The sequence below is a fragment of the Plenodomus lingam genome (assembly GCF_022343315.1).
Source record: "Plenodomus lingam strain CAN1 chromosome Unknown contig_26, whole genome shotgun sequence".
NCBI lineage: Eukaryota > Fungi > Ascomycota > Dothideomycetes > Pleosporales > Leptosphaeriaceae > Plenodomus > Plenodomus lingam.
In genome coordinates, this window is record NW_027093941.1 from 1,659,383 (window position 1) to 1,674,106 (window position 14,724).

The 14,724-nt window shown below is 51.3% G+C and overlaps 4 protein-coding genes across 4 annotated transcripts in view; 1 reads left to right on the forward strand and 3 right to left on the reverse strand.

The window, feature by feature from the left end:
- The window catches only part of IAQ61_006823 (uncharacterized protein), a gene marked incomplete at both ends in the record, with an annotated part of 29,363 nt that extends 22,467 nt beyond the window's left edge, over nucleotides 1–6,896 (reverse strand). The window contains one exon of the mRNA XM_066097321.1: nucleotides 29–6,896. Coding sequence (XP_065952798.1) covers nucleotides 29–6,896 — 6,868 coding nt within the window. The remainder of the gene's footprint in view (nucleotides 1–28) is intronic.
- Nucleotides 6,897–7,278: 382 nt separating this feature from the next.
- On the forward strand, nucleotides 7,279–7,629 carry IAQ61_006824 (uncharacterized protein; the record flags this gene model as incomplete). Its single annotated transcript, XM_003845670.2, has 1 exon — nucleotides 7,279–7,629. The coding sequence occupies one exon, from the start codon at nucleotides 7,279–7,281 to the stop codon at nucleotides 7,627–7,629; it is 351 nt and encodes a 116-aa protein (XP_003845718.2).
- Nucleotides 7,630–8,561: 932 nt separating this feature from the next.
- On the reverse strand, nucleotides 8,562–9,425 carry IAQ61_006825 (uncharacterized protein; the record flags this gene model as incomplete). Its single annotated transcript, XM_003845671.2, has 1 exon — nucleotides 8,562–9,425. One exon carries the CDS (start codon nucleotides 9,423–9,425, stop codon nucleotides 8,562–8,564), a length of 864 nt encoding a protein of 287 aa, XP_003845719.2.
- A 600-nt stretch (nucleotides 9,426–10,025) lies between these two features.
- Nucleotides 10,026–12,153, reverse strand: IAQ61_006826 (uncharacterized protein; the record flags this gene model as incomplete). The annotated part of the gene is made up of 2 exons (XM_003845672.1): nucleotides 10,026–11,834; nucleotides 11,887–12,153. 2 exons carry the CDS (start codon nucleotides 12,151–12,153, stop codon nucleotides 10,026–10,028), a joined length of 2,076 nt encoding a protein of 691 aa, XP_003845720.1.
- Nucleotides 12,154–14,724: the final 2,571 nt, after the last annotated feature.

Consider the following 14,724-nt stretch of genomic DNA (forward strand, 5'->3'; position numbering starts at 1 on the left):
CTAGCTGAGAAAAATTCGTCCGACTCACGTTCGTTAGAGTCCTTGCGCGGCATGTCGTCAGACGATGCCGTGGGTACCTTTGGAGCTGCGACATAGGCCTGCTGGTTTGGGAGACTTGGGCGTCTCTGAGAACCCATGTAGTCCTCATACTTTGTCTCTGTTCTAAGCGGGGATCCTATGCTTGGTGACCATTTACTGCTGCTGTGTCTCTTCTCCGTGTTCCGCTTGGGCGTTTTGACGTTGGGCAGCTCATCGCCATCTTCGAAGACCATGCTGGGAATTGTATTGCTTCTTTCACCTTCATCGGACTTTCGAGTACTATGAGACGAAGACGAGGGGCCTTCACGAGCTGTGTCCTTTTCTGCAGCTGCCAGACTTTTGCTCGCACGTTCGAAATCCGAAGTCATCCTATCCTGGTCTTGTGTCATGGCAGTGCCTACAAGGGCAGCAAATCCGCCAGTTAATGCTGCAGTTGTTAATTTGCTGCTGCTGCTGCCACTGGCACCCTCTTCACGACGAGTTGTAGGCTTTGTAGGAACTGTGTCCCGAGTGGGTGGTGCCATTTGGCGAGGCTCGATATCTCGGGGATCACGATCGATTGTCGGGCTAACAGCCAGGCTAGCGTCGCTGTCTTCGAGTTCCCAGCTGTCAACGCTCACGCGCTTCCCAGCCTTGGACTTCTTCCTCCTTTCCTTCTTGCTCAATTTCGCGTCCGTTTCCGATGAAGCTTCTTTTATTGGCTGAGACAGTTTGACGGGTTCTGGCTTACTGCGCTTCGGGGCGTCATTTAATACTACACTTTCATTAGTACTTTTAGACGTCTTACTCTTCTCTTTCTTCGCCGAAGAAGACGACGATTCTCTTTGTTCTTCCAAAGACTCCTCAATATCATCAAAGCTACCGGGAACGTGCATAGAGGCTGACGTAGAAGGCGTCTGACGCTCGACCGACTTGGACTTTTGGGGCTGCTCTCGTTTCGCCGTACGAGGATCCGACTGAGCCGTATGCTGGTATTGTGGCGCGTACACAGCAGTACTTGCTGAAGCAGCAGAGGATACAATCGAACTCTCGTATTCCGTAGACCCTGTCCAGGAAGCTGAAGGTAGGGAGGACTGGTACTGTGGCGAGTACACAGCCGTACTAGCCGAGTGAGCAGAGGATGCAACCGATCCCGAGCCATATGAGTGATCCTTGGAGCCTGTCGAAGAAGTCGGCTGGGCGGAAGGCTGATATTGCGGTGAGTAGACTACAGTGCTTTCTGAAGGGGCGGAAGACACTACTGTGGAAGCATCGGTGTTCGAAGATGCAGCATGGGTATCTGAGAATGGGTTGCTGATGGTGGAGTAGACATCGCGTCTGTAGTCTCGCTTATCATCGTCGTCTCGAGAAAGCAGTGCCGCAGCAGTCACTGCAGCAGCTGTAGTGGCCACAGTGGCGGCAGCCTTGGCCTTCTTCTGCTCGATCTTATTGCTCTTCTTCGAAACAGCGCCAGCAACGCTCTCCCAAGTCGAATCATCTTTGTCGCGGATGTATTGCGTACTCGGTGCGCTTTCCCTAGAGGTGGACGCACCGGACTGTGGTGGTCGATAAGCTTCGTAAGATCCAGCGTTATTATCCGACTTAGGTACATCCTGCCGAGCAGCAACCTTGTCCTGCGGATATTTCCGATCTTGATCCTTGAGCTCGCCTTCCGAGACGAACTGTTCGCGAAATGACTCTGGAGTAGGCACCTCGAAATGGTGGAATTGATTCTCGCCCCAACTAACTCTTGATCTTGCGCGGTTGGCCTCGTCCAGTCTTGGCTCATTTCTCGCCTCAGGGACCGGTTCTATAGCGGGCGATGGAGGCAGGGAGACGCTACGTACAGAAGGGGCGCGACTTCCAGGAGGTGTTGCTTGGATGAGATTCAACGAAGGCACCGGCCATGTTGGCTGCGAGGAGGGGCGGCCGTCCCGAGTGGCTGTGAAAGCATAGGAGGGTGGGTAAGGTGGTGCCATGGGTGGGGTTGGTCCATAGTCATCGTGAGCTTGGTAAATGTGAAGATCAGTAATGCCTTCATTCGGATCCACAGGACGGGTCTTGGGTAGGTTGGTGTTTTCCAAAAGTTCCTTTGGTGCAAAGAACTCAGCTTGGGATACTGGCTTAGCGTTGTATCTGTCCTCCAAATCCTGGTAGACTTGACGAACGGTCTCCTTCTTCTTGAAGATGTCCGGATTGAAAATCTCTTCATCGAAGTAGTCCTGCTCTATCCGGCTGGGTTCATAGGTTTTCACATTACTCGGTCCAACGGTCTTCGTCTTGCTTGGTTCAATAGTCTTTGTCCGACTTGACTCGGTGGTCTTAGTCTTGGTCTTGCTAGATTCCACCGCCTTGGTCTTGCCAGACTCAGACGTCTTGCTCTTACTGGATTCGGCCGTCTTCGCCTTATTTGGTTCAGCACTCGTCGTCTTGCTGGGCTCCGCAATCTTCGCCTTGCTCGACTCGCTCTTCTTGTCAGACGAAGAAGAGTCTCGTTTCCGCTCCTCGCGCCGTTCCTTCTTCTTCTTGTCCTTGTCCTTACTTGCATAGGAGGAAATAGCCGCGCTTGCAATGGCAGCTGCAGCCGTAGCTGCCACAGCTCCGGAGCTGGAAGACTTCCAGGGGTCTGGCTGAAAGATTTCGCGTTCTCGACTTGTGAGCTCTTGTTCTTTACGGCGTACATCCGTCGCAATCGAGCTGACTGAGCTTCCTGTAGGCTGCGGTTCGATCTTCCGCCGCTCACGGTCACTCTCGTAACGACTCGAGTATTCCTGTGCTTCACGCTCTCTTCTTCGGCGCTCCAGGTCTTCTTGAATTTCGGCCTCCCGTCTGGCGGACTCGATGCGTTCCATCTCTTGCCGCTCGAATTGGCGACGTGATTTACGTGATTGCTCAGCTTCGGTATCGCGATCGAGTTGGCGTTGAGCTTCAGCTCGTGCCTCACGGTCCTGACGCTGCCTCTCTTCTGCCTCTCGAGCTTCACGGGCTTGCATTTCTTCGTGATGGCGGCGCTGCTCATTCATGCGTCGTTCAAACTCAAGTTTTGCCAATCGTTCACTCTCCATGTATTTGCGAGCTTCTTCTTGTTGGCGTTGCATTTCCCGTTGTCGATTTGTCTCTTCGTCACGACGCTTCTGCTCCGCAAGGCGGTCCTCATCGTCCCGACGTTGCTGTTCACGACGGCGATCTTCTTCCGCTTGTCGGATCTCGTCTTCCCGACGTTGCTGTTCACGACGACGGCTTTCTTCTTCGTCACGGCGATCTTGCTCCCTACGACGTTCGCGCGCTTCTTTAGCCGCTTGTTCCTGGGTCAAGTTGAACCTCACATTGCTAACATCACTAGCTGCGCGATCATTGCCTCTATTCGCCGCAGCGATAGCGGCAGCTCCAGCAGTAGCAGCAAGTCCAGCGATGGCCATGTCACGTTTCCAGGAAGTAGTTTGGATGGGCGAGGAGTTTGAACGACGAGGAAGAGGGGGCTTCTCAGAGTACGGAGGCGCTTGGATGGTGATGTTTTGGGTTTGAGACTGGCTCGGATAAGGCTGCTGGTAGTTACCTTGAGAGAAAACCGGGGGCCCAGCTGGAGCTACGAAGCCTGACTGAGAGGAAGCCTGGGTGGAGTAAATGGCTCCTGGGACTCGGGGCATTGGCTGAGGTTGTTGAAGACTGACAGACCCCGGACCGGAAGTGACGAGTGGTTGAGGTGTCGGAACCGAGCTGGTTCTTCTAGCATCGAATAATGCGTCAGGATGATGGGGAGCTACTGGGTATACCGACTGCAGTGTGTGTACACTGCTCGACTCGCTGTCGTGACGGGCAAGACTACTTCCAGTGGCTCCTCCAGCAATGGTTCCTGCAGTTGCGGCCCCAGTGGGTCCAATCAGAGAAGTGCTGGCGATGTTGTCGTAGAGATTCTCAGAAGATCGTCTCTTCTTCTTGCCAAAACCCCATCGCCAGCCCCACTTGTTCGTACCAGAGCCATTTGACGCAAGAGATTCCTGACTCTTGCCCTTCCTCCAGTCATAATCACCGTAAACGAGACCAGCGTTATCTGAAGATTCAGAGGTATCATCATCTGGCAAGTCCTCCCACTCATCGTCACCATAGCGGGAACCAGGTCGACTGTGCTTACTGCTCTTGCGTCCGCGACGATGCTCCTTGACTGCAACAACATCGCTATGGCGCTTGCCTGCATTTCTCGCGGCCCTAGCTGCTGCAATTGCCGCAGCAGTTGCACCCAGGCCAGCTAGTGTAGCCCTCAGTCGTTCCTCAGAAGTTTGGCGTTTCAGTGACGGTGCCCTCAATTTCGGCGACGAGCTTCTGCGTTTAGGCAAGGGTCGCTGGCGCCTTTTTACATAGCCCGTCCCAAACGCCATCTCAGAATCTGAAGATGAAGAAGAACCATTGCCAAAGTTGAAGAACCCTTTCCTTTGCTTCTGATGGGTGGTTGACTTGTATTTCTTCTCCTTTGGCGGCGGGGCAGAGAAGAATCCACTAAAGAAGCTGCCTTGTGACTGAGTATCTTGTCCAATCTCAATGACAGACGCTCCAGATGTAGAACTTTTCGATACTTTGTGTCGTAGGTGCTGAGATCTTCTCCTTCGGTGCTCATCCTCGCTGCTATCACGGCGATGGTGTTGCAATTGAACCCTTTTGGGAGATCTGGAACGGCTGCGATGCTTCTTCGTTGCGGCTCCAAGTGCAGCACCAGCCAGACCGACACCAATAGTAGTTCCAAGCAACCCTGATTTGCGACTCCGTGCGTCTGAGCTTGATCGCGATCGTGATCTGGAGCGTCGTCTGACAACGCTATAGTCTTTCTTGTCTTTTGTCACGCCTACAGATATTTGCGACGTGCGATCCTGCGAGCGACTTCGGCGACGAACATCGCCATAGCCGTAGCTATAGCTCTTCCTGTCCCATGATCGACTGCGTTGGCGTGATATTCTCGATCGTGACTCGCGTCCAGACTTAATGCTACTCGCCCGTGACTCCCGTCCAGACTTGATGCTGTAAGTATCATCGAAGTCGTCCCGCCCAGCGCTGAAGACTGCTTTGCCTGCCTTTGCTAGGCCAAGACCTCCAAGCCCAGCGGCCACCCATCCCACAGCGCTTGTGCCGCCGTTTCTCCTTCTTCTCTCGTCTCCCGAAGAGAAGGAGGCGTGTGATTTCTTCTCTTTCAACGAGTAACGAGACTGCTTCTCGATACCGCCAGAGGGGCGCAGGTATTCGTTGGACCGTCGCTTATGATAATGATGTTTCCTTGGCGCATCCAAGACTGATGACCGAGGATCAAAGCAGCCTTTGCAGACACCGATATACTCGGTATATTCCTCCATCTTCTGCACGTCTTCGTAGTCCTTCCACCAGTCGACGAATTTTGACACGGGGCCTTTATGCTCGTGCCGCTGAGCCATACCGCCATTCATAAAAGAGCTAGGCGGCGGGCCAAGGCCATTGTAGTGTTGACCGGAAAAGGCTCCCGAGGTGGTCATCGAAGAGTAATTATGCGCGTGTTGATGAGTATGAGAATGGGTATTAGATTGTGAGTTGTGTTTGTTCAATCCATATGCTGCCAGTCCTGCAGCGCCAGCAGCATAGAGTCCAGCGTGGCTACCAGACGACTGCTTCTCGGATTTGCCAGGGCGAGGTGGTTTGGGAGGAGGAGCATTGTCTTCAGGTCCAGAGTAAGGTGGTGGATAGCTACCGTTGCCATTCACCGTGTCATTAGGGTCGCCTCCGTTGTAGTACGTAGAGGCGGACGTAATTGGTGTTATATTAGAGTAAGATGGAGAGTATTGGGTATTGGAGGCGCTGTAGCCATTGGAGTGTTGAGTAGAGCTGGATGAGCTGTGGCCCATGGCGTATCCAAGGGCCGCACCACCTGCCACGGTCGATGCTGTACCGAATTTGCTAGGCTTGGCAGGCTTTGAAGGCTTTGAGGGCCGAGGTGGTTTTTGAGGTGCTGGGCTGTCGTCGATAAAGGCACCAGGCATGCTGGAGCTCGATGGCCGTGAGGGCCGTGAGGGCTTTGAGAAGGACGAGTTATTCATGCTATTCGCGTAAAAGTCTGCTGCAGCACCCGATCCGGTGTCTGCCACTGGGTTGGCTTGCGCTGATGCAGAGACGAGATGAGGCGTGTCCTGGCCGACGATGACAGCGGGTGGTTGCGGTCGGACGCCTGGTTGATGCTGAACAGAGGCACCGTTGTCGTTATAGTACTCTGCTGCGGCGCCAAAAGAACTACGCCCCGGTAGCTTGCTAGAGGCATAAGTGGTAGGGTTCATGCCAGGGAACTGTTCGTCAACATGGCTCCCGAGACTCCCTATTGGCAACGCGCCAGACATCATGGGCGCACCGGACTGGCCTGGGAATGGCGAGAAGCCATCGCTAGCGATTTGCCCGCTAAAGGTCCGGGAAATGGGCTTTGGGCTCTCTACAATATCGCCTCTGTGGCCGCCCGCCTGGGAGGCGCTGCCCGACCGTTCAGAGCGCGTCGACGACCGTCGCCACTCGTTCTTCTTGGCCTTGTCTTTGCTCTTCTTTGGATCCTTCTCATCACGGTCTGAACGCCGTGTTGTCGAAGGCGAGGAGGGATAGCGGTCGTCCCTTCCGCTATCATAAACTTCATGGGTTGGCTGCGAGCGTGGCACGTCGTCGAAGGCCGTCGCGAAGGATGCAATCGAAGAAGGCGCAGTATCGCGACGAGATGGCTTGCGCGTCGATGTTGACGACACGACTGATCGAGCATCCGAGTCCCTCTCGCGCTTCGATCGTGTCGACTCGCTGGGCCGACGGCGGCGGCGGGCGTCCTCGTCTCTGTCTTTGGCGGAGGCAGAGGAGCTGCTGTCACTTTTGCCTGTGAATCTGCTCCACATATTGATGGATGGGATGCAAAGTGGTGATGGGAAGGGTGCTACTTTGCTGTTGCAAGCAACCTGCAGCTGGAAATGAGGCGGGCGCAAATATGGTTGTTGATATCGCTGGGGTATCGCTGCAATGGGGTAATGAGAGGAAGCAGATCAAGGACGCACAACAAAAAGCCGCCGGTGGAAAGGGGGGCAACAGCTATTAGGGTATTGTGTATGCGCGCGCACTGCCAACGGCCAGACGACGCCTCGGCTTGCGATTTCCTCGTCTCGTCGCAAAGCTGTGAATGGGAGAGACGAGGAGAGCTGAAAGGCGTCTCTGATCGGGGTAATTGAGCTGTCAAGGCTAAGCTAGTGATCTGCAAAGCTGGGTGGCTGGCGATGCGAGACGATGGCCCAATGGCCCAATGAGCAGACTATTGGAATCTCGGACCCATCGTTTGCTCCATCCTCTGATCTTCGTCTGAGTCTCGGCTCTCCAGCTGTGCTCCACTGGAGTCCCCTCACTGCCCACACGGGGATTTGTTTGGTGATGCTGATGATGATGATGCTGATGATGATGCCGGGCTGGACACTAAACGGCTCCATCCGTCAACTAAACACAGTGCGGGAACGGGCAAGCAACAAAGGACTTGCTCCTCTTCTTCCACCCATAGACAATGCCATTGTGAGCACAACACCACACACGGGAAATACTCTAGAATACAGATACAATCTACCCCTCATCGCTGCTACCTGGTAGTAGAAAAAGGGCATGGATCGATCGATTCTGGTTCGCACACCCTTCTTTCGCTGTACTGATCATCTGTACAACCAGACAGCCATTCATCGCAAGGTTGGCAGGCCGAGTGCAGTGCCACAAACCAAACAATGCTGCAATTCTGCTCACTGCGTTAGCGTGGAGAAGCCGGATGTACTATGGATTGGGTGTGAAGAAATCGTCGGTCTGTTTGTCGGACGGCTGATCCGTCCGCGAGTCAGTGTGCACAGCAATAGGACCACTCAAAAGACCCATCCATCTCTGTTTATGTAGGCGTGCATGGAGTGGGGGTATCGGCATCGGTCCACTGATAATGCCCGCATGCATTGTACAGAAATACCACAAGTCCTGGCAGTTTCATGATTTCATGAGCCATCTGGGGCATTCAATCAAGATATAGCAATTTGCTGGAATGAAGAACCACATGTGATGCATCATGGCATGTGGTACTGAATTTTGGCTACATGTATCTGAATCTGCGCATGCAAAGCCACAACATTCCTTACCAAAAAAAAAGCCTCTCTTGGCTTGTTCCCGTTCACGCTACAGTACTGCGATAACCGCCTAGGTAGCCTTTTTACATCCTTTGAGCCAAGCGTACATTGCAAGCACCAACATCATTCTGCCTTCTCCAATGCATGCTGCGCGCATAACATTGGCTTCCCATCATTCCCCATCACCTGACACCGAAGTAAAAGGTGGCCGATAGTCTGTAAGCATCCTTCATAACCCAATGCAGTGACAATTCGCTCCAGTGTCCTACCTAATTCATTCTGAAATTGTTGCATTTTCCGTGGGCTCAGATGCTGGTAGGCGCAATCACAGCAGGTAGCTTTTGCGCGAAGCGTTCAACACGATGCGACGTAAACGTGCAAAGTCGTGTGACACACTTCAAGACCATTGTACAACACTCTTTATCTTGCTCCACCCGAAAGCATCTGTCGAATCTGCATGATTTGTGCGCGGTAGTCTGGAGGTAGCTGTTCAACCTGTTGCGGTGTCAAGGCCATTACTTGAGCATACAGCGCTTGTTGGTCCATTTGGCCTGGCGGCTGCTGTGACTGCTGTGGCGGAGGAGGCTGCGCGTACGCCTGCGAGACAGCAGCTTGGGGTTGTGGCGGTGTGGGTGCGACTTGTGGAGGGTACGAGGGGTAGCTCATGGGTGGTCGCGCGGCAAGCGCAGGCTGTTGTTGTTGGATCGGGGCTGGCTGGGCGGCTGGAGCAGGAGCTGCGGATGTCTCGACGAGAGAGCCCAGGATGGTGGGGTCGACGAGCTGGAGTAGGAGTAGCGACTGGAAAATAGCATAGGCCAATTGAGGTGCCTGGCGCAGGAGCTCTGTTGCCTTTGCCGGATCTGTCATGACCAGGCCTTTCATCTGTGAGAGAATGTCCAGCAGTTGATCGGGGGGTAGTGTGGAAAGCGTTCGCGAGATGGAGTCGGGACAGGTCAGATTGGGCGGCAGCTCGACGCCTGGTGGTAGAGGGCCCAGCGCGCTTGATTGCGGTGCAGGTGCTGGCGCAGGCGGTTGGCCATTCATGGCTGGTGGTGGGTTGTCTCTTGGGGGTGCATTGTCTCCGGAGCCGCTCTCATTTGACCAGTCGACCCTCAGCTTCCTGCCCATTATATCGTAGTCGTTGAGGTTGCGAACGGCCGAGGCTGCTGCGTCTGCGTCTGCGAACTCTGCAAAGCCAAAGCCTTTAGGCCGGCCGGTCTCTTTGTCGTAGACTAGGCGGAAGTTGTTCACCTGTCCAACTCGACCGAGCGTCTCGACTATCATTTCCTCGGTGCCGCCTGCAGCTACAAGTTAGCAATGCGCCTGCCAGTGCTGGTGGGAGGTGTCGCATACCATAGGGTATATTGCCAATGAAGACCACGCGGCCTGCTTTGTCATTTGGCGCCATGCTGGGTAAGCGCAGTTGTATCGAGGTGCTGGCAGGTTCAAGGAAGAGGGGATGGGTCGACGGGGTTTCTTTGACCCAGGAGCTGGTCAGACAGCTCCGGCGCAGAGAAGGCGCGTGAGGTCTTGGCGCGTTTTCTGTGACGGGATCACCACGTGATACTTGTGATATCACATGACTTTTACCTTAGTCTGGCACCTGGTCTGCTCATTGCCATGGCCCGACAGGAATCTTGGCCATTCCAATACATCCACAGTACATCCGGCCCATAGCAAGTAATTGAATTATCTGCACACGTAAGGCTTTAAACTTTGTTCCAAACTTCAACGATTTTAAAATATTTAGTCCTACAGAATCCGATTGAAAATCTCAGACTTCTCACTACCACAGCGTAGTCGCAACAGTTCAAGATTACCACAATGCATGATTATTTTTTGAAGTCGATTTATTCTTAACTAATCCAATCTGCTATACCAACACTACAACTTTGGTGCACAGCATGTCCCATCCTCCCCAATAGTCGCGGTCACACTAGGCTGATGGACTTGCTCGCTCAACAAATTGCTCTTATTGAACGCCTGCTCGCTCGGCGGCACATCCAGTGCCGGATTCTTGTCGAAGAAGTTCACAGGCTTCATGTGGACCGACAATTTCTCGCAAGGCATGACGGGGAAATCCTCGATACGGGGGATGTGGTTGATGCCTACTTGGATAAACAAGACGAGATCGGTATCCTTGACGTTCTCGTTCCTTTCGGCCCATGATCGCACACCGGTACCGCCGCGCGACTGGTTGGTGTAGTGGCCGCCTGCGTATAGTTCGCCGTCCTTGTGCTTGACAACGTAGATGTTCTTGTCTGAGAATTCGGCACGCTTGTAGTTGAAGCTGTCTTTGTCGGAAAGGATCTTTTGGAAAGGCGGGGCTTGGATCTTGTAGGCTACTGGCTTGCCGTTGATCGGATTCCGTACACTAGAATTCTGGATCTTGAAGGTTTGGTTGGTGTCGTAGGCGATGTCGAATCCGCCTGACTTCTCCACAACGGTCTCCTTTACATAGTATCCGTTTCCGTGAGGGTTCAATTCTGATCTTCCTACAATGGGGAAGGCTTCCTCGTAGACCAAGCGATTGTCGTTTCCGTCGATCATGGGATCCACACGGAGACTGAAAATGTGCTGGTGGTGCACTGCAAGAACCCCTGGGTGAACGACGGTGCCAAATGGTACGTCGATGCCCTCGTCGATTGGCTGTGTACTTAAGATTCCAGTCGCTCGAATCTCATACGTGATCTCTCCGGCCTGGTTGAAAAGGAATGCAAGGATATACTCGTAGTTGGCCACAGTGATGATGGACTGCAAAACCAGCTCTCGTGATCGAACAACAGCTGCACGGCCAGTTCTGTAATTGCTATGCTTCCAGCCAATGCCAGCATCTTGCTCATGAATGCATACAACATTTGGCATATCGACAACTCCGCCTTTGCTGTCTGACAAGACCGAGCTCAGGTAATATATGGAGCCGAGACAATCGCAGCCCAACTTAAGGTTGTTGGCCATAATGCCAGCCCCAACGTCACCCAAATCAAAAGCAGATTTGCGATGTAGGGGCGCTCTGGAGTCCGCGTAGGGTATGTTCATATCTGAAAGACTGAGTCGGTAGAACAGACTGCGGTTGGCATATCTCACGTCGTACAAGACCACGCCTTCGCGTTGATTGAAGCCGACTCGGAAACTCCATTTCTGCCACTCAATGACGTTGGAGGTGCCTTCTTGCCGAACCTGGAAGCTAGCACCCTCTGGCTGAACAACATTCAAGGGTTTGAGATCTGTTCGGAGATTTTGGGCCTCAGGAACGTATTCATTCGGTGGATGGATTTTGTATTTGCCAAGGGGCTTTACAGTATTATCAGCACCGGTTGGTAGCAAATCTACTCTTATGACCGTCATAGTATCTGTGCTGACCACGGGCGAGAAAGGTAGCGGGAAGGCATAGTGATTCGAGTCTTCCTCGGAGGAGTTGTTGGGATCCCGAATGTACATCCAACATTGGAACATGCGTTGATCATCGTCAACTCCGTCTGCGCCGTAGATCCAGGGGTCAGTAATGACGACTGTGCCTGGTGGAAGCTCGAGCTTTGCAATCTCTGCCTTGACCTTCTCGTCTTCGAGCACAATCTTCTCAATCTGCATGATCTCCTCACCGTCACCGTTTCCATGGACAAAGGGACCAAGTAACACATTTCTTTCCACTCGGCCTGTAGTGAGGTCGACGATAGCTTCATGGAATTTGCTCTGTAGTGGCGTTAGTGCTGCTGAAAAAAAATCGTATACTGGACTTATTTACGGTATTTCGAATATAATAGTTGATGAACGCCTTTCGGCTGAGTGCTGGTAGCGAACCTCCGTTGTGTTCAGCCTCCAGATACTTCAAGACCTCCACTTTTGGTGGCTCCTTCAGCGTCACCACTTTGAACTGGAGATCTGCGTGTGCTGGCCATGAGGCTTTGATGATGTTTGCTGCTGATTGAAGCTCCGATGCTGACAGTGGCGAAAGTGGATGTGAAGACTTTGTCTTCTGCGGTGCCGCATTGGTGGCAAATTGTGTGGACATGATTGACAAATATAAGATAAGGCAACCAATTGGAAAAAATGTTGAATGATTAAAGGCAAAGCAGATTGGTCTTCCAGTACCTCAACTTATAGTTCAGTACAGTCTCACATATATTGCCAGATGCAGTAATTGGCATAGAAGAAATTATACCCGCAGCCAACGCTTCGGATATTCGTGAATCACGCAAGGACTTGCCGGTCTGAGACTAGGTGCTACCAGCTGCAGGTGGGGAACGGAAGTGCTATCACCGACTATCAGCTACTTGTACAATAGTGCCCGCCCCGTGTAGCTTTGAGATAATCAAATCGAGCTAACCACATGCGTTACACAAAACTGTTGGACAGTATTTGAATATCAAACGACCTGTTTTCAAGGTGCCTGTGTTAGTCGGAGGGGCCTGATGCAGCCAAGCATCAATTGGTGTAGCATTTTGTACATGTTTTCCTCTTAGCAACAGTCAGGTATCACACCAGTACATAGTTGATAGCCTCGAGGCTTGATTGCCGTATCGACGGTTGAGTACAGTTACAAGTCACGCTAATTGTTAGAAGGGCCGACTTGAAATCCGCTTACATACAACACTTGTCCAACCGTGATGGACTGTAACATAAACTTTTGACGGTGAACGCAGCGTCACAGCCTAGTCAGAAGTACGTGGGTTGTTCTCTACCACGAAGATGGACGTCTATAATCCTGTCACACAAATTATACGCTGTTTGGCGTACAACAAAAGCTGCTACCGCTGTTTTGAAGATGCGGTAGAGACAAGTTCCGCGATCCACTATCTCGTGCCCAACTCTTGCACCCAGAGAGTGTGATAAGTGAAAGTACAGTTCTGTGTTCAGATATCGACAAGATTACTGCACATGATACTCTACAATATCGTATAATTATGTCGCCGCCCCTGCACGCTCGGGCCATGGTGTGCTCGTCGAGTCTTCCGGACCAGCCGCTCTGTTCATAGCGTGGCAGTTACCGTACTCGCCAGGCAGATGAATTGTAGCGTATGTAGTAGGTATTGTGCAGTAGATATAGCTACACCGCACCGTACCTACAATACTGTCTCTCTATTTGCAAAACTCACTTGTTTTGGCTTCTTCCTAGATCTCCCGGATAACCGAGAGAACCGTCAAATGATAGGCCTGTATTGTACAAGAATCTGTATGCATATCGTTGGCGATCATCATGCATGTCGTATTGTTAGTAATGGATGGCCGCTGTCAGGTGTACCGAGTCGAACTGGCCCGAATGGCAAGGTCTGAGGCGAAGTCAGATGACCCGAGTCGAGGGAGATCGGAGTGGAGTGGAGTGGAGTGGGGTCAAAGTTTGTCTAGTTGGTACGATCACGTGGTATACCCCGCTCGATACCCCATGCCCTTGCCCTTGGTCGGGGAATTGGGGAAAGGAGGCAGGGCAGGACACTAGTAGCATCTCGGTGAGGAACTGGTGGGAAACTCCGGCTTCTGTCATGTGATATGTGGTACTTTGTATATATTTTACTACGGCCAGTACTGCAACGTCTGTTGAATAGCTCGACGATACTTAAAATATCGGACCCAAAACTCGAACACAGCTAGTAATTGTGAGTACTTATCTTGCGGTAGCCCCTCCCGATCACACTAGCATAGGTATATCACGGGACCTGGTAACCCTCTTCGCACATGAAGCCCTCTTAGCGAATGTTGCATCTTTACACCAACGTACATCTCTTTCACGCATCACGACGATCGCAAATATACCGTTTGATGGCATCCATGCGCTTTTCGCTCTCGTTCTCGTCCACAAGCTAGTCCACTGTCATGACTCATGTCGCATGCGTGTCATTCTCGGTTACCTAAGCGATACTGAGGTCGCTTAGTTGCGTGGTGGCATGTCATATGACCATGGGTTTAGCGTCGGGCGACTTGGGCTTTACTCCAAGTGGTTAGAATATCCCTGTAGGTTCAAGTCTACGTCACAGCGGCAAATTTTTATAGTTATATAAACTAGCCTATAGTTAAGTATAAATTAGGGTAATTTAAGCAAGTAAACGTAGTTTTTATTACTATCTTTTTTAAATATATTCTAAACCTATTCTTAATAATATATAGGCGTTCCTAAATACTATACTAGAGTTTAGTATAGTAGTACTAGATAATATATCTAAACTAGATAGTAATATTAGAGATAAATTTAGGTAACTATATAAAGTGCTAGAGGAGGATAGTAGTAGTAGTATTAAGGAAGTAAGTAAAAGTAAATAGAACAAGTTTAGAATAGGTTAGTAATATATTATAGGGGCATAATATATACCTTACTTATAGTAATAGTTAAGGACTACTACTTACACTAGTAATTATTAAGTATATAGCTATTCTCCTAGTATACCCTTAATTATATAGCTAAGGGTATAGGTATATAATACTAGTTTAGCAATATAAAGATAGCTCTTACCTAATAAGAGAAGAGGTGCTTATACAGGCTATATAGGTAACACGTTAAGAATATGTTCTTAAATTATTCTAATTCTAGTAGGTATAATACTCCTGCTAGTCTATCTATCTTAACAGGCCTATAACTTTACTATTCTTT